Source organism: Balearica regulorum, chromosome 23 (genome assembly GCF_011004875.1).
Source record: "Balearica regulorum gibbericeps isolate bBalReg1 chromosome 23, bBalReg1.pri, whole genome shotgun sequence".
Taxonomy (NCBI): domain Eukaryota; kingdom Metazoa; phylum Chordata; class Aves; order Gruiformes; family Gruidae; genus Balearica; species Balearica regulorum.
The window spans coordinates 6,105,789-6,127,289 of NC_046206.1; the positions used below are offsets into that span (position 1 = coordinate 6,105,789).

Sequence of the window (21,501 nt, forward strand, 5' to 3'; positions counted from 1 at the left end):
GCCACAGGAAGGTAAGCTCTGCTCTTTGGAGAAGGCCTTCAGCTCTCCTTGTTTTGCATGTGAAATATTTATGACCTCTCTTAAATGTTATTTAGGCATTAATATCTCTGCCAGGGATTAACTGATTTTCGTTAATATGTTTGTTGCATTGCCTGAGAGTTATTCAAAAGCTATTCTGTAGGTGGCTTTAGCTGGATGTGAGCTTTATTATAATTACATACTGCTACTTCTTCAGCACCTTAGAGCGCAAGGAAGGATTAATGCCGCATCTGTGTTCTATATGCCAGTTGGGCTTCACTCTAGATGTGCTTGTAAAAATTCTGCCTTTGCTTTTTTCCTATGTATGTGTATTTTTAAGGCGCACGGACTCAATCTTGTAAACATAAGTTATTTTGACTGTAGCATCTGCTTCTACAAATGCACTTAAACCACAACCTTGTTCTTCAGTTGAAAATACAAGAGAAATACACTATCCCCAACTATCTCTTTCTTGCTGGAACAGCAAAGCCTTTACTTCTGTTTCTACACTTTGGCTTTTCAGACTCTTTTCTTTAACTACTTAGGTTTTCTAAATTGACATAATCCTTCAGATGCTTGCTCTTATGCTACTTAGGTGCAGTAAAACTTAGTGTCATTGATTTTCAGTTCATGCAGTCAGCACCTCTGAAACATCTTGTTAATTTAAGATGATGCCCACTCTTAATTGGAATGCTTCAAATACTTGCAAAGTCCTAGAAACCGTTCTGGTAAGGCTTCTACTTCAGAACTGTACTTGGACCTGCACGATTGTCCCTTTTTTCTCCCAAAAATGTTGTCTACACCCATCATGGGCAATCTTTGCTCTCTCTGCTTAGCAGCATGTTTGTCACTGGCAAATGGCATATGCTATCGCTGGTTTTACCTTACTGTTTACCTTAAATGGAGTCTGTAAGGCACTTTGACTATAGTAATTTTGCCCTTTCCATTCCAATATTTTAATTTTAAGCTTTTTGCTGCAGGTGCCAATAAGTCTCGGCTTTGTGGGGAGAGGGAGAGCAAATGGATCGACAACGTTGTGCAAAGTCTCAAAGTAACTCTCCCATATATAGAGATATATATTGTTATTGTATGCTTACTAGTGTGAATTATAAAGCAGTAAGAAGGAAGATGTGAGCAGAGTAAATTGTCAGGTTTCTCTTTATCGTGGATTGACCAAAACAGCACATTTAATTTCTCTGATTCAGGAGGGCTGGTGGCTCCTCATGAGGCATGGTAGGCAAAAAGGAAACTTGGGCATGTCACTGTGTATAGGGCAGGGTGTGCTTCAGGTGGGGTGCTAGAGGGGAAAGGAGCAAAGGAACCCTCACTTCTGAGAGGCAATGCACAAGGAAGTGTGCGTTTCAGGAGAAATAGTTTGATTGGGTTGTTTTAGAGTAATTTCTTAATGTTCGATTTGCATGTCTTTTATGAATCCCTGCAACTGTAAGCAGGGATATATCCCACATGTAGATCTTGCATGTGGATAACATGGGTTTTTTAAATCTTGTTCAGTACTAGATTTACTACCTTCACCCCCATCTGCCGTCTCAGTTGGAGTTAAATATATATTTCTGACTGCGCTTTCTCTAAGCTCTACTGCCTCGTGCAAGAACGTGGAAAATAGAAAAGAGAAGATAGGAGTCAAATTCACCTTATAGCATGGCTTTTAAATGGTCAATAAGTTCTAATGCTTGCTCCACAGCCTGATCAGCTCGATGTTTAAAATGGAAACTTTCATCTTTATGTACATTTATAAAAGTTTAAGTTCCAACTTGAGATGAACGATCAAAATTCTAATGTTCTGCAAATGGTGTTAAACTCCTCTTTCCAGCAGCAAGGCGTAGCCTGCTTGGCTTTGTGTAATCAGGTGTCCACCTGATCAGAAACGCACGCGGCTAAGCTGCTTACCAGCACTTCATTTTAAAGTATTACAGTGGATGTTTTGTCTATAGCCGGCGGGGAAAAGAAGGCCCTTGCTATTTTTGAGAGATCGTCCCATATACGTATTAAACTTAGTTATAACGTTTTGTTGTCATCTTTCTTGCTGTCAGCCATGATCATGTTCTGGTGTAAACTTACCCATTGCAGACCTTCATTTTGCTTTCTACCTTCAGCGGAGTGCTGGTTGCTCGTAACTAGTGTGCAGAGTCAAACGTTGCCGCTCTCCGTGGCATTCGATGTTTTATTTCACTTTCCATTTTCACTGGCAACAATGGAAAGTCAAACCACGTGTTCATTCTCTGTGTTTCGTGAGGGAGAGAACTGATGGATGAGACATGGCCTAGAAAGTCTTTTGTTCTTCTGTTACAGGCAGGCCTGGTTCCTGAGCACATACGTATATATTTCTTCATCTATTTTTTGAGATCAAGACTTGATCTCTCCTGGCCAAACTGTGCTGACTGCAAGGATAATGGCTTCACTTGAGGTGGGGGTGTTTTTTTGGGGTTTTTTTCCCCTGCAGATTTTTTCTAAAGATAACCATGTTATGCCTTGCAGTAACATCTTTTGGCAAAAGACTGGGGGAAGTCTTAATTCACAAGCCTGCTGAACAGTGTCTGGCTGCAGAGTTTAAATTCATCTTCTTTGTGAGTGCCTTTCTGGGGGATTCCTCTTCTGAACCTTTGAGAATTTCAGCAGTTATTTCAGCTACTAGGATTCCCTGTACAGATGGGCGGTACGGCAGGTCGCTGTGGCTAGACAAGCCCTTTATGAAGCGAGATCTGAAGTTGTTATTCCATGCGGTGCGTGAGCTTTAGAGTTTATAGAGGAGATGAAATCAATAATTGTTTGGCTCGGATGGCTTTTCTGTGTTTTGAGACTAACTGAAAATCATTATGAAATGATGACTTTGAGTTCAAGTTTTTCAAGTCACCAAATATGAAGGGCTTAAAAATTGCCAGTGTAATTTAGATGTAGCCTGAAAAAACTCCAAAAAACACAGAAGGTGGGAGCTGACTCTTTCCCAGTTGTCTTGGTAAAGTTTCGTGTGTCTTAACGCTGGGGTAAGGCACTGAGTCATCAGCAGTGTTACGGTTCACCTCGACTATTTACGATGTGACTAATACATGATGGTATCACGCAAAGGTGCAGCATGGATAACTGTGCTTCAGTGCTCGGACTCCAGGCTTTGGCTCCGTGCCAGGGATGCATTTAAGTAATTTCATACAGTAAGCTTCTCTCTAACAAAATTACAACAGTCAAAAGTATGTTTTGATTTGGGTCAAGGACAGAGACATGCACACAGAGATGGCTGGGGCCATGGTTCCTCCTTGGTGTAAGATTAGGTTGATACTTGGTGAAATTTCCATTTAGGAGTAGCTAATAATCATCCTCTTACTGACAACTTTATTTATGTTTAAATAAAAGTAGTGTTTAACCTTGAAAGTTCCCTTACTCATTTAGGTCTTTTTTTCCTCCAACAAACATTTGCTGTTTAGGTTTTGTTTTCAAATGTCTGACGTGCTCTGAGGCGTTGGTCAGCATTTTGGTTTTTTTTTTATTCTTGTGGTGGAGAGAGTGTTAACTCCCTGCTATAACAGGGGCTTGCACTTTCTCACGCGAGTGCTGTGCTTGGGTTCTTTAATCTGCCACCTCAAAGCACTACAATAGTCAGTGAGGAGACCTCAAAAATCATCTTCTGGTGATGTTGTTGCAAAGATGAATCAGAGGTTTGGTAAACTACTTGGTATTTTCCAGGAGTTGCACTATGCTAACTTCAGTACTGAGATGCTTAAATCAAAAGCCAAACATTTGCATTTTTAATCTTTGGGCTTTTCTTTAAAGGCTCTTACGTTATTTTTAGCTCCAGCTCCCTGCCAAAAGCCTTGTCCCTTTTGTTTTGGATTTTGGGTTGATGAATCCCACTAGTTATGATGTCATTGCGTAGTGTGAAGTGACAGCAACAAAAAGAAAAATCTCGCCGATACCATCTGTTACAATAAACATTATGCACTCATGTTAGATTTCAAGCGGATTTGGATTGCGTATTCACAACAGAAGCTGGTCTCTGCTTAGACGTATGGTAACCTCCAGCGTAAAGCTTTTAATCACCAAATTCTCTATATGGTTTTGGACTTGGCGTGACGTGTTGCCAGGTCTAAGTTAAATAGTAGGGGTTTTTTTATCAGTGTTTAATCTTTTCCCATTCATGCTGGGACTAGTAACTTGCCAAAAATGGTCCTAGAGGAATCTGCATGAATTAGTATAATTCACTAATACCAAATGCCAGTTGACTTCTTACGCTGGTAGTCTTACAATAATTGTGGCCTGAAACAGAGAGGGGCAGATTTGCTTTAATCTGCTAAGTATTCCTCTCAAAAGATTAAATGCAAAATGTTGATTCAAACCTGTGGTTTGAGTTCCCAGTGAGTATATCGGCATTTGAACGTGAGTCTGTCTTTGCATAATTTATCAAAGCTCTTGCTGAAGAAATTGAATTTGATGTCTGGTTCGTTATACGCAGCAAGATCACATACACGTTTAGAAACTCTAAAGAATGAAACAGCGTCGGGATCCAAGCTAAGCACGTTAGCTGGTGTAATGGTCTTGGCCAAAGATTAATTCTCAAGCGTAGAGTATGGCAGTGCTCATGCATGTACTTAAATGCTGCTGTCAGGAAAAAGGGAAACTGAGAAACAGTTGAGGGTGTGCGTTATTGTGGAAACCAGTTACTGCTCCTGAATAGAGCAGGATGCTCGCAGCTCCCATTTGGACTGTTGGAGTAAGATTAAGTGCCTCTAAGTAGTTTGAGTTGCAGGGTTTCAGATAACCGCTGCATTTCCAAAGTCTTTAAGTAGAGCCTCATAGCCTCAGCTCTGGAAATGCCAAGCAGTGGAGAAGGTTGTGGGTTTGGGTTTTGTTTTCTTGGTAGCCAGGCAAAAAAGTCAGGTTTTTGTGTTTGTGGCGTATTGGTGTCTGAAGGCTGAGCTCTGATACACGAAAGTATATGGTGCTGTGGACTTACCAGGGCAAGAGCCAGACCCTGGAAGAGGCAGAGTGAATTCTTGACGGGGGTCACGGAATGAATTTTGGGTGTTCCTGTGGATGTGTGAAGCTTGGGCCTTGGACAGAGCATCATCTCACAGCAAAAGAGACTCACCGGAGGCTTGAAAAACAGGAAAAAAGTGTTCCTGTCACTGCTGATAAATGCTGTCTTGTTCAAATTGCATCAATACTTGCTCTGCAACAAAGCTAGTCAGTCTGTGGATATTCTGTTTAGGGCAACAGCCGCTTTCTCGGAAGCAATTTACCAATAACAAAGGCGGGAGATGAATGACCTGCCAGAGTGCAGGCTTGATGCAATGTAATATTTTGCACTGCTGTATCCCTATGTTGTCTGCAGCTGGTTTTATGGTCCGAATCGCAGCTCGTGATTTGCTTAGGTCCCTCACCTTCTGGCTATGTGCGTATGCTTTTGTTTTTATTGGTCTTTTCATTGCATGCATGTACAAGATAGATCTGAGTTTGCGAATAAGAACTTAACACTAAATCACAGGAGCTGAAATCTGTTACCTACGTTTGAATCTGTAGTACTGTGTTTTATGCACAGTGTTTTAGATAAATTAATCCTTCACTTTAAATGCTTGCATCTTGCTTCAGAATGTCTTCGTTTGTCAGGTTAAGAGACAAAGAAATAAGCATCAGCTACCTGATCACCTCAAAGTCCTTTTGCCTTCTCTCCCTGTCCGCCAGGTCCTTCACTCAGCAATGTGGCTCCAAGGAAGACTAAGGAGAAGAAGAGCTGGATTTCTAATGTAGCAGGGCTGTTAAGATGGCAGGAAATCTTTTCGAATTTGCTTAAATGTAAAATCTGCAATACAGACAGAAGGCATTTTGAAGTTGAGGCTGAAATTCCTAGGTTTGGGATGGATTTGTTGCGCTCAATTATATTGAGCGAGCTTTTGCAACTTGTTTCACATGGGAATTGGCATGATGAGAAGAATGCTTTTCAAAGTATAACCGAATGGGAGATTTTCCACAGGGCATCTATAGAATGTTAATTCCCTCTCTGATTGCAGGGCACTGACTAGCATGCATCATTGTAGTCCTTTTGTAATAGATGCTGATGTATTTCAAGAGCATTACTGTTCTGAAATGGCCAGTGTCATGCTTTTTAGTCGTGTGTATGCAACAGCTAAGCAGGTTGCTCCAGAGAAGATGATTATGAAGATACCCACAAAACTTGAGGCTGCAAGCTTCATCTATAGTGTAGAAGAGAAGAGGTGAGGAGCACTGCTTTCTAAGACTCTAAATGGCCTTTGGCTTCAGGCAAAAGCAGAGATGACTTCATTTGCCTTGCTGTCCTTGGTTTCAATTTGGCTTTTCCTGTCACTGTCTTTAAAGATTTTTTGCAAAAAGTTAAATCATTACTCCCCATTATGTAAGTGGCTGATAGCTTTACTCATACTGTTCTGTTATTTTATTTAATAGTCTGTGATTATTAAATTTATTTTGATCATATAACTGAGGGCATAACAAGCATTTAGCTACAGCTGGCAGCAAAGTTATCTGTCTAAGATGGGCTTAATGTGCACAGCTGTTTGTAGCTAAACTTTCAGCAGCTATTCCCCTGATGTTGACTTTGAGATGCATTGCCACTTACATAGTGATTAAATTTTTTTTTTAATAGAATGCTACTGACCTGCCTGTAAGCTGCTTCTCATGCCGTAACAGGGGGCTGGTAGATTTTTACTGTTCATAGCAGCTAGCCTTAAATACTCCAGATCAAGTACAGCAGATATTTTTGTTTTGTAATATTTGCCTTGGAATGACGACTTCTGTGCTTGGAATATCTCTTCAAATACATCTCTGAGCAGCATCCATCTAACGATATGGATCTACATCACATCTAGGATGATGTTCTTCAGTGATGAAGAGGATTAAAATAGTCATGAAGCTGCAAAATACACCACATGTCATGTAACGTGGAAAATAACGATACAGACAGACTGAACATGCTAGAGTGGTACAATCTGTTGGAATGCATCAGGATGTGAACATCATTAACTCAAGCCAAATTTCAAATGCTTGTATTGCAGAAAGGTGAATCTGGGGCCAAGTTTGTGTATGGAAACACTCAGCCTAGTGTTATCTGCGCACACGCTTTCTTGCTTTCTTGTCATCTCCTGTGTACGAATGGATAGTGGTCCCCTCTGCAACACCTTGGTTCCCAAGTGAAACTTGAAATCGTGTGCTTAGCAGCATTTGTTAGGATAATTCCTGTAGTAGTGAGAACTGACTTTGGGCACGAGTAGTGGCCCCAAAGCAGAGGACTGTGCTGCTTATTCCTGCCTCTCTGGGCTAATAGTCAGATCCCTCTTATTGATAGGTGTAACTGTGAAAATACAGACAACCTCCGATGGAATCGTGCAACTGGATAGTTAGTCCTCTTGTCTTTGCTGTCCAGGCTTTAGAATTGCTACGCAGCCTCGATACACAGGAATTCATTTTGTGCCACTTACCTAACCTGTCTTCCTCCTGAAACTGGTGTTACAATTCTCAGTGCAATATTCTTGGAGTCTTCTAAATGTTCCTAGCCTCATAACACAAATTTGTCTAGTACTGGTATCACTGCTCTCTAGGCTAGCTGGGGATTATGCAGGGAGAGGCAGCCTCAAAGATAATTGAGACGTAGTCTGTTAAGGAGCTTGTTTGGGCTCTGAATGTTTTGTTTGGGATTTTGGAGGTTTTGGGGGGGTTTTATTATTAAGATGTCCAAAACAAGGCTGTGAGAATGAGATATGTTTCTAGCTGTCTGGTGCTATTGCATCATCAAGCTATAGTTTCAAAATGGCTTTTTCAGGTGCTGTTCTGTTATGATGTGACACATCTGAATATATTCCATAGGGCTAATCCACAACAGTGATTTGCCAGGGTCTGGCAAGGTTAATATTTGCAGCTGAGATGCATACACAGCCATGTTTCTGAATTAAAGACACCTTAGTGGGCCAATCAACTAGTGAAAAGAAACCCACTGCTCCCCAGGGTTAAACTTTATGCAACATTTTCATCCTTTGACTTTGAGAAAGAGCTATTGAAACTACTCAGCCTATGGCTAGGAAAATGGCAAGTGGCCCAAAGCATCAATGTGCAAATCAATCTACCCTCAATCGCTGTCCTGATGATGGGATTTACATGTTGAGTCAGCATTTCCAGTGCTGTCCATATCTGCTTGTAGGGTCAAGGAAAGTAAAACTTGTTTGTGATGGCTGACCCATTTATTTCTTTCTTACTTGAGTGTGTTGGACAAGAGCATCTGGCAAAAAAGCTTCTTTGAGAAAAAGTGAATAGTCCCCCTCTTTTCCTGTTGCATAGCTTTTTCCAAACAGGAAAATAAAGAATTGTTTGGAATCCTTGTGTTCAAAATAATACCTGTTGAAGTTTTTCTTTTAGTATCCTCCAGCTGGAGGACCAGTAGTCTTTGGGGGGGGGGGGGGGGAAACCAAAACCACCCAAAAACAAAACCCACGGTTTTGCTGCTAAGATGGTCAGCCTGGACAAAGGGCTTTAAAAAAAAAAAAAAAAAAAAAAAGAAAATAGTACCTTTCAGAGACGTTGAAGAAGCGTTTCTGTTGAGGTGATGGAGGTTCTTGGTGCGTACTGCCCCTTCAAGGCATAACTGTTCTGCCTGCTCTTTTTTCAAAGAGCAATTTCCCTCACTGGTGCAGAACAGGCAGGTTTTGCTTCCACGTTAGTAATAAAGCTTTCAGCTCATGACGGTTTTGTGCTTCGAAGCCCTTGCTCAAGTGTCACATTTCTTAAAACTCGTCAAAGAACTGACCATCAGGCGTATGCAGCTGCAGTATATAACTTCTTCCACCAATCTAATCTTCAATTGTAGTTCCACTACAGACAGAAAAGGAGAAAGCACTGCTTTCTATCCCCTACCTTGAATATTTCCAGAAAGTGCTTAAGGAAACCTCAAGGAAATAGGTGTCGGTGTACACAGAGTTCATTCTTCCCACTGAAACCTGGAAGAAATTGCTAAAGAGTTGAAATGTCATTTTATCAAAGATAAAAATCGCTTTTCCTGCTTTGCTTTATTTCCATGCAATGCTACACGATCTGACACAGCTCAATAGACTGAAGAGCTATAAAATTCGGCATGTGAAAATCAAGTGTGTTTGTACAACATACAGAGTTAAATGTTATGCGCTGGTGGCCCTGAAATATTTGAGGTTCTTGGCTAGCTTCTAGTTTTACTTTCTGGATGGGCAAAATCAGTAAAGGGGATCTCAACCTAGCCGGGTTTGGTCTGTGCTATAAATTACTGCTTAATTTTGTAATAGCATTAAGCAGTGATTCTAAGTAGAGATCTGATGCTTCTCTTAAAGGAACTGTTTGATACATCCATTAGAGTTTCAATATGCTAGCCTAGTTATGGTATGATGCTGTGACTATTAAACCCCAGCTGATAAAGTAATGGTTCAGAAACAAAATGCTACTGAATTAGTCAGGATTGCTTTTAAAGAATAAAAAAATTGAAATCTATTAAGCTATTACTGAGGTCCCTCACTTTCCATGACGCTGCTGCAGACAAAACTTTTGGGGTACTTCAAAAGGCATTCTGTCCTTTGACCTCTCTCTTGTGTCAGATTGCTAAATCTACGTGTTTGAGCTCCAGGGGATAGATAGAAGTCCACCTTTTATTCTCTGCTTTGGAAGAAGGAAGGAAGTTGTGAGATTTGAGGCTAAATTCTGCTAATAGTACCAGGATCCTTCTGAGAGATGTTTGGCTGTTGGACGACAAGCTTAAAAATAAACAAGTAAGGCTTTTGCCATCTGACTTTTGGAAGTAGCAAGTGTTGCTCTGAGCCATCTTGCTGCACTTCAGCCTCTTTGCTACTTTAGTAAGCAAGTTCTTGTTATTCTTTATCCTGTTCTTGTTTGCTTGCTCGCTCACCTCCAGGTTGCCAACATTACTGGAAGGAAACTGGCAGCATTTCTTCAGTTTTATTGCTGTTTACTGGGATCAAAAATAGCTGCAGCCAGGAAAATGAAAGAGCTGTTTTCTTTTGGTGAGAATTTGAGATGGTTTTGCTAAGTTAATTCTCTTCCATTTATTTTTTTAGCCATAAAAGTAGGAACTTTTCTAACGAGCAGCTAACTGAAAACTAAACTTTCTTGGGGCAATGTTCACGTTGAAGTTTTCTGTTTAAGGAAAAAAAAAAATCATTTACTGTAGTTGAATAAACTTAGAATATTGATATGGGAATCTTTAAACATCAAATACAAAGATTTTTTTTTTTTTTAAAGCACTGATTTCTGCGCCCCCAGACATTAAAGATTCTGAAAAGATTTTGTTTTGTATGCGAGCAGTGATGGAAGGTGCTGCCTGAAGATGCTCCATAACAAGCCATAAGCAGTTCTCAGAATAAATAACAGGAGGAGGTGTGTGGGAAGGTGCGTGGGGAGATGTTTTTGGTTTAAAATCCCAATTTGCATTATTTCCTAAATATACTTAATGAGAGCTAGAGTTAAGTTACCCGTTCTCGATAATATCTACTAAGTGCTGACTATTTTCATAGACCTGTAATTTATAGAAATAACCTGTACTTTTGACAGAACTGTAGAAGTTTTAAGTATAAACATATCCTCAGTTTGGACGTTGAAAACAGCAAGGCCTTTCCGTAATTTTTTTGGTAACGTGTTAATTTTGGTCTGGTTCAGCATATACTTGGCAAAGCTCCGGGAGCAGCAGCCAAGATGAAAGCAGCCCTGTATTTTAGCTATGCGTTCATACTTTCAAAAGGTGGTCATTAGCATGCTTTGGAAGGCCAGGACTTTAAAACCTCCTGGTTTCTTCTTCCGAATTTGAAGTTTCATCTCGACTGTTTGGAAGGCAGAATTAGCAATTAATTTGTTGGATTTTGTGGGGTTTTTTCCATAAGATTGTGAATTTGGGGGTGGAAAGCGATCAGCATGACCCGCAGAGCTTCAGCGCAGTTAGAGCAATGCCCATTGAATTATTCCTGTGTGCTATAGGGAAGCTGCTGTGTAGCCTAATTGTAGGACATTAAGATACCAAATGAGTATTTTGTCATGTTCCAAAACAATTGCAGTCTGTGCCCACAAGTAACCAATCTGAACAACAGCTATAAAGGGAGGGAAACTTGAGCTTACGAAGGGTTGAAACCAAAACCAAACTGCATTGCAAACTGCGTTCCCACTTGTTATCTTTTCCTTTATCTTGCATTTTTTTCCAGGTGTTTTTCCTTGCCACTTCAAATTCTCGATGCTCTGTTAAAATATGCCCTTCAATTTCCTGCTTGCTTTGTTTTAGATCCAAACATAATCTGTGCTGCCATTTTATCTCGAGTCATTTGAGTGGTTAGGTGCATGGTTAGACTGAGGAACCACAGGTTCCTACAGCGGTCTCTCCATTGCAGGCTTCTTTGTGCAGCTCCCAGTGAGCTTCACAAGAACTCTAAAACAAATGTTTATGCTGTTTTGGGGAAGGTTTTTTTGCTTGGTTTGGTGTCGTCCACCATCACACACCCCCGTCCCCCCGGAATGCTGAATCACTTTAAATCAATAGTAAAGGTAGGGGTTTTTGCTTGCCTGATACTAATTAAATATTCTCTTCATCTCCTTTCTATCAGTTTTGTCCACTAAGAAAGCTAGTGGACAAGTTGTGTGTGTATGTGACTTGTGATGAGTTTTAGTCCAGCAGTTGTGTTTGCTTTGAACAAATTGTTTTGAAGTGATGAAAGATTTTGTAAATGTACTTTCTCGTGTATTATGGAATCTCTGTATCCTGGTAACCACAGTGATTATATTCACGAGCTCTTATGTAGCTGAAGTGCCTTAAGATGGAAAGGACTTGTTATCAAACCATGTGGAGAAGTTACTTACCAAGTAGCATGTCTCAGTACTCCTCCATAAGAGTGCTGTTGTCAGTGAAGCCTTTATGCTAGGAACGGTGATGGTTCATATTAACAGTCAGCTCAGTAATGAAAGATCTGAAAGGAGAGTTGACTGTTTTTCCTAAGTGGAGTGAAACACTATTAAATCATAGCCACTTCTCTTGCGTTGTGTTGCGGATCTCCCTTCCAATTGTCCAGGAAGGCAAAATTGCCCTGTGGCCATTTTCTTCAGTAGATTATTTAGTGTACACGAAAACATTAACTTGCACTGAAGTTTTCACTTGCTGGCTGGCTAACAAGACATCTTGAGTCTCTGTGGTTGAGATGCCCAAATAATTCATGTGGGAAAGCAGTAATTAGTCTTGCTGTGCAAGACAGAATGATGACACAGATTGGAGCGCTGAGGGGTTGAGGATTAAACCAGGCTGAGCCCATTGATGGGTGACCTTAAGCAAGTCACTTGACTTTGTGCCTTAGTTTAGCCCAGTATTATATAGGTCTAGTGTCCATGTGCTGTAATGTGACTTAGAATCGCTCCATGAAAAAAGGGACTTTAAATAGCCCCGTTGCTGTGTTTTCCTGAAAAGGGGAAGGAAGTGGCCGTAAGTACAGCCTACTACTTCACACGGAAATCGTTCCTGATGTCCTTGTGACAAGTGGAAGGCAGCCTGACTGATTAAGCATATTTGAACCTCCCTGTGCACTGTGTAAGGCTTATTAATGGCACAATAGTACTGCCTACCTCTTCTTTTGTCCTTATATTCTTAGGGTGGCTTTTGTGGTAAGCTGTTCCAGTCCCAGCCATTACACACAGGCTTTAGTTTTGAAAGCTTGAGGCCTATCAATCCTTTTTAAAGGACACGGTTCTGGCTACAGTAACATTTGTTCAGGGAATATTCCAACTGAGTTGTTCTGAACTTTGTCTCTCTGGGGGTAGAAAAGAGGATGCCAAAGGCAACCATGTTACACAAACAACTTCAGGAAGCCAAGACTAGGCTGGATCGTGGCTTTACTGAATTTTATCGCTGCTCCCTGAGACTAGCTACGTGCCAGTACTGCCTGCAGTGTTGCGTTCCCTATCTGAACGTGGCAGTTCCTGAATGTGAGTGTCTGACAGGCAGATTATCTGCCCAATGACTCATGTAGACTCGGTTTATGGAACATGATAAACTAGAGGAGCAGGGGGAAGTAATCTGCTACCTCATTAGTACAAATTCCAAGGGCAAAAGGGCTGCCCTTGTGTCACAGGTACCAAAATCTCCCCTTTTCTCTGTAGAAAGGCAGAGGAAGGTGCAAGAGCAGTAAGGAATGCTTCAGGCTTTGGCGATGTTTTGCTCTTTGTGCCGCTGCGGTTGCTGTCGGCATGTCTGAAAGTACGTAGCTTGTTGTCACTTGAACTTCCGAGTGTTCGAGGCTGCATGTTAGCTGTGAACACCAGCGATCTAAATATAAACTGCACCCGAGCTAGCACTGCAGCTCCTGCATTGGTTTCCAGTTTTCTGCTGGTGCAGAATCCTCTACCACAAAAGTCAATAAAGGACTAGCAGATGAGAACTCCACCCCTTCCAGCAAGTTAAAGTAAGCCAAAGACCGCTTTACTGAGATTTCTGCCATTTAAATTCAAAAGCAAACACAGGCTGGTATTATCAGCTCACACCAGATCTGCCTGCAGACAATAATTCTTCCTGTCTTGGACCCCTGCCCATGTGCATTATTGTAATTATCAGCAATTTAAAAAAAAATAAAGCAATAACGCTAGGATGAGCTGCTAGTCTGTAGATTTACTGCCTGCTGTGTCAGGCATTCATTAGCCTTCCTGGGTTCAAGCCACCTATCTGCTGAATAAAAGCAGGAAGAGAAGCTAAGGAAAACAAAGCGTGAAACACAATTTGAAGCACGAATTGAAAGCTCTGCTCATGTTTACAAGTTATAAAATCCAAAAACCAGGGGAATTCTGAGTACTCTGTTCAGAAGTTCTTGTGCATAAAGTCCCTCTGCCAACTTCCCTCACTTTTTAAATGACGTGTTGGTTTCCTGAATGCTGCCTTGCCATAACCATTAATTCACAGGTGAGACTCAGGCAGTGAACGTTAAGGTTTAAGGACTGCGTGGTGTGGCAAGACCTGGGAAGGCTCAGCTCTACAATTCCAACCCAGCTGTTCTCCTTCCAAACGCTTCAGCTTAATGCTTCACATCAGATGGCAGTGGTAGAGTTTGTGACTGCGACATCTCTTCTTCATTTTTTTTTTTTAAATTTTATTTTGCCAAGGGCTGCCCTGTTCTTATGGAAGGAGGAATGCCCATGAATTTCAGCTGTGTAGACAAGAGTAAGGTGGGGTGGACAGCTGGGGTTCAAAGCAGTCAAGTCAGTAAGGCTTATAAGGTAGTAAGACTCATTTTTGTATCAAAGGAACTGTTACAATTCCTTGGTGGTCTTGGAAGAGTTCAATCTATGTGTTCTGTATCCGTGGATATTACACTCACATAGGAAGAGCTGCAGTGCTGACACCCCTGTCTTGCACTCTGAATGGAACAGGAAATGTATTTATTTATTTTTAAAATACAGAATTTATTTTTCTTCCCTTAGTGTTGGTTTATTTGGGGTTTTTTCTCCTTTAATTAAGTGTAGTTTATCTGGATAAGGACTGTGCTGAACAACATGTTCTGAAGTCCCTCAGGTTGCAGTTCCGCTGCATTCTGATTTAATAAGCAGTATTACTTTCGAGGGGCTCCGCTTAATTAAAAACAAACAGCGCAAGCAATCTTTCAAAGTACTGGCTGGCATTTTTTTGTCAGTGTAGCAGCAAATAGTTGTGGCATACTTGTAACTCTTCTGAGCAGGAAATCTGATCTGACCTGCAGACAATTCTGCAAAAGGCTGTGCATTTTCTTTTGAGGCAGTGAATGCCCTCAGCAGCTATTAATCTCTGTTCTCTGGCCACCAAGTCAATGCAATTCACAATTAGAGCTTTTTTTCAGCAGCTTATAAATTCTAGAGGCTGGAGTTTCGGTTTTAAAGCAACTTAATCTTCCATGGTTTTATCCGGCCGGGGCTGCTCATGTATCACTATAGAGGAAGCCTGATGGAAAGCATAAGCGGTATGAGTTTTCCTAGCAGGCTCTCGATATTTCTCCAGCCTTGCAGCCCTTCTGCCATGTAACCAGGGGCCAGCATCTCTTGTCACTTGTGCAACAGGCAGCACACGTGCCCAGTAGCTGACACGTTTGCATCAAACACGTTAGCTGAGAGACTGAGGTATTTCTATAATGTGTATTCCTGTATTTTCTTAAGCAATATACGATGTGCACAGCTTTTTAGGATAAAGGAAGAGGGAATCTAAGATTTCCTGCTAGGCTCCCGTCCACTCTGGTTTTGCTGGGCTAAAGACTCATATTCTGGGTAATCTGATGAAGTGGGCAAGGTTACTGTAATGTTTGACCTCACGGAAAATTTAGAATGTAGTTAAATTTGACATTTTGCAGATATTTTTGTGCCGTAAGGGAAAGCTCTCGGGAACTCATTTCTGTGAAATATAATGAAGAACAACTCTTCACAAAAGAGAAAGTCCAATCACCCTTCTATCCTGAAGTCCCCAGCAGCATGCCAGAAGGCTTTCCTGAATAGCATTTGATGGGGAGCTGAATAGACAACATGCTCAGTAAGCTCTGTTGTGATGAGGTCTAACAGATCCTGGAAACACAAGGCAAGGAAAATGAGCGTGGTTTTCATTTTATGAAACAGAACTGCACTGTATTGCATACATTTCAGGGGTAGATGTCAGATATTCCTTAGTTTACATAAGCTGATGGATTTCCTACATGTTGTTGTACCCAACATTGAGGTAGAGGAACACTAGAGAGCAGAAATGACTTATTCACAAAAAACCCTCCCTAAAGAATGTTGTACTGTGCCCATAATCTCTGTAGCCTTGCATCCCTCCTTTGAGATGGTAGATGTTTGCAGGAAAAAAAGGCATGACCCTTTTTTTAAAGTGTCAAGCCCAGGGCTCTGGATGGGTAAAGCTCACTGATCAAACCCCCGCCGTCCCAAGTTGAAGAGGCTAGTAGTAAATAAAAGGCTGGATACTTGGGCAGAGACACTTCCATCAGAGAAGAAGAAGATTTAGAGGTTTGAATTCCAGTGTTTCGGGACTGTAAATCAGACGCTGCATGACAGGGTGAGGAATTTAACTGACATTAACTGGCCAGAGATTTATGTGTTTATGGGATCAAATACTTCTTTGGTCTTGGAAAGCAGAATGGATTATAGAATTATACCAAAAGGCAGAGAGGAATTTATCATGAAACATCTTGTAAATGCAAGTGCCAGTGAGGAAAGTAATAGTTTATGTAACAGTCTTTTCCCAAAAAACATTCTTCCTGCTCTTATCTTATGGATATCTGTTAATAGGATAATAGCTACTAAAATAAAGTTTGCTGAGGACGTACACAACTGGATGACCTCTCTTCCATTATGCGTAGGTTGCCCTTCCCGAGCTGTCGGTCTGCTTATTTAAGAGATTGAATAGGTTGCTCCCCAGCACTAAAAGAGGTGGCTGCTTCCATTTATGGCTGGGAAATTCCCAAAGAAAAACGTGCTCTCAGTTTGTTCATCCCTCTGCTATGTGGAACGGGTGAATTCTCTGAAGTACTGAAGAGCTTAACTAAGGACATGGCTTTATCCCAAGCTTCGTGCTGGCTTACATGTTCCCCGACCCTCTTGTTGCAAAGCTATGCTTGACTGGAGACTAGCTAACCTCAGGCATCATCAGCCTGAGTGATCACTTTTATATTTTGGTACACCCAAGGCAATTGTGGGGGGCAACAGAAACTTGACTTTTTCCCCAAAAACTGTTGTAGGTGACTTAAGTGGCAGTGTTAAAGGTGTGGCCTCCGCTGTTACAGATGAAATTTGCTGTGCTGTATTCTCTCATTACAGGTAGATAACATGAGATAAAAATGCTAAATGAAATAACCAATGTGTTTGGCGGCTGGAGTGGATTGTCGGTGGTGAAACATTGAAGCCCATTCTTCAAAAATCTTATCTTGCAGGTCATGGGGTTAAAGATTCAACTTGTGTATCTTAAAGTTCATTAGCTTTGCAATTGAAGAAAAGATTTCTTCCATTTGATTAAAAGTGATGAAATCAAGCAAGTAATTAGTCCCGTTTGTTCAGCTGTGAATTGGGGCGTAGCATGTTCTGGTAGCTACGGCAACAGCACTCGACTGATATGCAAACTATTTGAGCAATCCACGGAGGAGGAATGATACCTTTGCCACAGTGCTGAGGTGTCAGGCCGGAGAGACGGCAAAAATAAACAGGAGCTCGCATCAGTATGTAAATAGGGGGTGGTCATGACATCAGGAGGTTGGTATGTGTTTGAACAGGAGTTTTGCTGGTGCAGGAGCTGTTGTGAATGGATCACTGATGGATGTTTCTGCCTCTCCAGAGGGAGCCTGCACCTCTCCTGCTTATGCAGTTACCTTATTTTGCCGCATACTTGTTAAGTTTGCTTTGAAGAAAACAGACTTCAAGCATAGGCGGTGCTAATGATCTCCAAACTGTTCACAACACATACATTTTATTCTCTTTTGAGGCACTGTATTCTTCTTACCAGGGTTAATGCTTGCTGCATCTGTGATCTTGCATTTCTTTTTGCCCTTTTCAGAGTTGAGCCTGAATTTTGGATGTAGTCGTAGTGTTGTCATAAAATTGTGTTGTGGATTGTTTCCCTTAACATGTCAAGGCTTGTGCTCTCTGGAAAGTGGTTGTTGGTACCGAAGTGGTGTGTGTTTGGAGAGAGATAAAAAGGCCCAGCCCTCTTACAAAGTTTACATGTGCGTGTTTATAGAATTGTGGAGAATCATTCCACATTTTCCTTTTTCTTCTGAACAATACAGTGTGAACGAAGGCAGTGCAAGAGCCTAGGTTTTGCTGAGTGGTGTCAGTCAGCACTTGTTAGAAGCGCATGTGTATTAAATGGTTTGATTTCTAAAAGAACAAAGTTACTGCTCCCCATTCCCTCAGTGTCCTCCTATACCTGAAGCGCATAACCGTCTTTTCGCCGTTAGGACAGAGAGTGCAACAAATGTACCTATACTAAACTTGAAAGTATATATGAACTTGGAAGCATTGTGTTTCTGGGACATCGATGCTGGTATCTCTCATATATATTTCAATATTTCATTACTTTGTGATCTGTGCCAAAACTTGCTCTTGTGAGCAGCTCTTGGGTGAAAGGGTTAGAGTAAATAGAAGCCACTTGTATAAGACTGTTTCTCTTAAGTGATGTGCAGCTGAATAATTTTTCTGAAGACGTGAATTTATGCTTTTGTGTCTCAAGTTGGGCTTATCCCCCAATCACTAGCCATGTGTTCAGCACTAAAGAATCCTGCAGTCTCTGAGTGTTGAAATGTCTTATCTCCAGGCAGTGATTTTGTGTGTAAATGGGGAGGGGGAGAAACGAGTTAATTATAATGGAGTTAATTTTTTCCTAATATCCAGCGACCTGGAGCTGCACACAAGGGTTGTCCAGTTGAATTCTTCTCTGTGCTCCTTTATTTGCTTTAAGCATACACGTATTGATATAAGCTGATGGGTATCTGCAGGCAGCAGGGAATGAACAGTGCTCACAGTTACGTATGCATTTTTGAGTGCATGAGAAGTTAAATATGAAGGCAGGACTGGTGGCCTAGGGTAGTGCTGCCTGCCAGGAAAACAGAAGCTATGGGGCAGTGGTGCCCCGAAGCCCCTGTCTAGTGCTCTTTCTAATTTGCTGTGTCTGGAGTAGTTGAGATGGATTTCATTCCCCTAAACACCTTCAAGAGCTTTCAATTTAGGAGTTCATCTGGTTTTTGCCTCATACCTCTTCTTTTCTTTTACAACAGCTAGTGGTTACGTAGGGAGAGGATGTTCAGCTCCCAGCATCCATTCAGTCTTTTCAGAAAAACCCCAACTCTGCAATTTAATTTAATCCCCTTTTTTCTTCTTTTGGTCAGCCAGTGAGATTTTTAGAAAGGGAATCTGACCTTGTTTTCATTGATCAGTCTGCAGTTTGACCCGAATGTGGGTCTGGGTTGTCGGGTTTTTGTCTGCTGGTGCAGGGTGGGAAGTGCACAGAATACGCATCAGAAGCTGGGCAGTACAAATACCAATGGGAGCGCATTGAATGAGAGACAACGGGCTTTGAGGAGTTGGTTGCAACAGCTATGTTTTTCTGATTCAGGAGAAGTAATCTTTACTTTGTACGTTTGGGCAAGAAGCTTAGGTGTTTCTATCCCAAATGTTTTAAGACTTTTGGAGAAACACATGGCTTCAAACTCTGAGCAGGCTTCATGCAGTTGTGTAACGCTGCAGCAGTGTTTCTTCCAAAAGTTACTAGTATTAGTTATTTGTCTTCAAATATTGGTTTAAGTTTTTCAGACGTCTCTTTTAGCCTTTGCGGGTCCAACCTTTAAGTGTGAATTACTCTTGGCTTTGTATTTTGGTAAGCTGCTGTTGCAGTAATAAAATCAGAGTTTGGAAAATCAAATGCCTTGCTGGTGAAAACTTGGTGTGGACTCTCCAGCTTTAAGGAATCTGGTTACGAAATGAGTTTGCAAGACTCCACTGATATCTGGATTAAGCAGGAGCTCTCCGAGAAGGTGCCAGAGGGTTTCTGGTTCTTTGAGTTGTTCTGCTTTGGATCAGATAAAGCAATCAACGTATTTTGGTTTTGTTTGTCTTCACAGGCGCTGGCAGCCAATGCTGGGACAGGGTTTGCGGTGGCAGAGCCTCAAATTGCCATGTTCTGTGGGAAGCTAAATATGCATGTGAATATCCAGACTGGGAAATGGGAACCGGACACTTCAGGGACCAAGAGCTGCTTTGGAAGAAAGGAAGAGATTCTGCAGTACTGCCAGGAGGTGGGTTTTTCTGTGTGATCCTGAATCTTCACTGCTGCTAAGGAATTGGATTCCAATTTAGCTGGTCAGAGGCAAATTAACCCTGCAGGAGAATAACTGGGTTTGACTAGCTCAGTTCCCTGAACTGCCTTGCTGTGTTACTGCCCATGAAGAGCAGGGAGGACACTGCAGTGGGATTTAGGAGTTACCTCTGGTTTAGATCAGCTTATGCTGCCTTAGAAGGTCCTTGGTCTGTGAATCAGAGAGGTATCAGTCTTTGTCTTCACAGGGATTTCTCTACACGTTCTGCCTCTGAGCCAGTTAACCAGCATCTGCTCTGTGTCTGTGCAAAATGGAACCTGACACCTATTCTAATTAGAACGTGGCTGTCATGTTCTCGTGATGTGTTCAGAGCAGAATATTAGAAAAATATTTTCATCAAAATGTTGATGATGTTTTTAGGGTCCTTGTGCTTTGTCGTAAAAAAAGTAATCTCCTTTCAGTGTGCTCCAGATATACTGTAGCATATTGGCCTTGATAAGTGCCTTTAATTGCTCCTTTGAGATGACAGGCACGTAAAATACCACAAGGAATGTTTTTTTTAAAATGGGAAAGTGATAGAGCAGACCACGTCTGGACTGGAAAACATTTGAAACTGTTTTGCAAGGCCGATATAACTGGGGCTACACTTGGTTCATGTAGCGGAAGCCTAAATATAAGTCGGCGTCTGAACTTGAGAACTCGCCCAGGACCTAGGGATCATATTAATACAGTATAAAAGGAGCAGGCATAAGGAAACCTGAGGAGGTAGGTGCATATTAGCTTGACAAGTGATGAGAAAGTCGGAAGATGTTACTAAACCCTATTTGTTGGAGATTGCCCTCTTCTGCACCAGCCAGAATAGAACAGATAAATACTACTCCTCCACTGCCATGCAAAGCCAAACACCTGAGCTTAGTGCCAATGAAGGCTCTTGCCCCTGGCCTGGCTTTCTCCTGCCACAAAGAAGTGATGACACCATTCCATTTCTCAAGCCCTGTGTGACAAACAGCTGGGGGCTTTTTTATGTCTTCAGCTGTTGTAAGCTTGATCCAGAGGAGAATGTGTGTCTGTGTGCAAATTTGAACTTGGTTTTGTGTAGAGAATCAGCCTTGCTACTTCTAGTTAGCAGCCACTTGGCACGTTCTTTGTCCTTTCTGAAGAGAAACCTATCTCTGTGTCTTGTTGAACAGATGTATCCAGACCTTCAGATTACGAACGTGGTGGAAGCCAATCAACCTGTCAGCATCGACAGCTGGTGCAAGAGAGGGAAGAAACAGTGCAAGGACCACACTCATATTGTTGTGCCCTACAAGTGCCTGGGTGAGTGTGTGGTATGATGTGTTTGTGCGTTCTCATGGGAGGAGCAAAGAACTGCCTCCTTACAGAGAGAACAACTGAGTTTATAAGGCTTCTCTCATATCAGGTTGCCATTACCATGTCCAGCTTCCACTTCAATGTTTTTATTTCCACAAGATGGAACTCTGCCTTTCTCAAACAGATCGACAGCTTGATAACAGCTGTGGTGGAATAATGGTGCCTGGCGTGAAAAAGAAATCCCCATTCTCTCTGCAACTACCATAAAAACCTGAAGGCTATTGTATTTGAGTATCACAAAGACATTGGGATTTAATACTCTGATCCTAATTTTGTGAAGCTTTAATATTTTGTTGCCTTGGAGACTTAAATGCTCTGT

The 21,501-nt window shown here is 41.6% G+C and overlaps 1 protein-coding gene across 8 annotated transcripts in view; it reads left to right on the forward strand.

Moving 5' to 3' along the window:
* APLP2 (amyloid beta precursor like protein 2) overlaps positions 1 to 21,501 on the forward strand; it is a 48,230-nt gene that overhangs the window by 3,900 nt on the left and 22,829 nt on the right. For all 8 annotated transcript variants that reach the window (XM_075774559.1, XM_075774552.1, XM_075774557.1 and 5 more), the window contains exons 2-3: positions 19,614 to 19,787; positions 20,999 to 21,128. In XM_075774559.1, the coding sequence (XP_075630674.1) occupies positions 19,614 to 19,787; positions 20,999 to 21,128 (304 nt within the window). The remainder of the gene's footprint in view (positions 1 to 19,613; positions 19,788 to 20,998; positions 21,129 to 21,501) is intronic.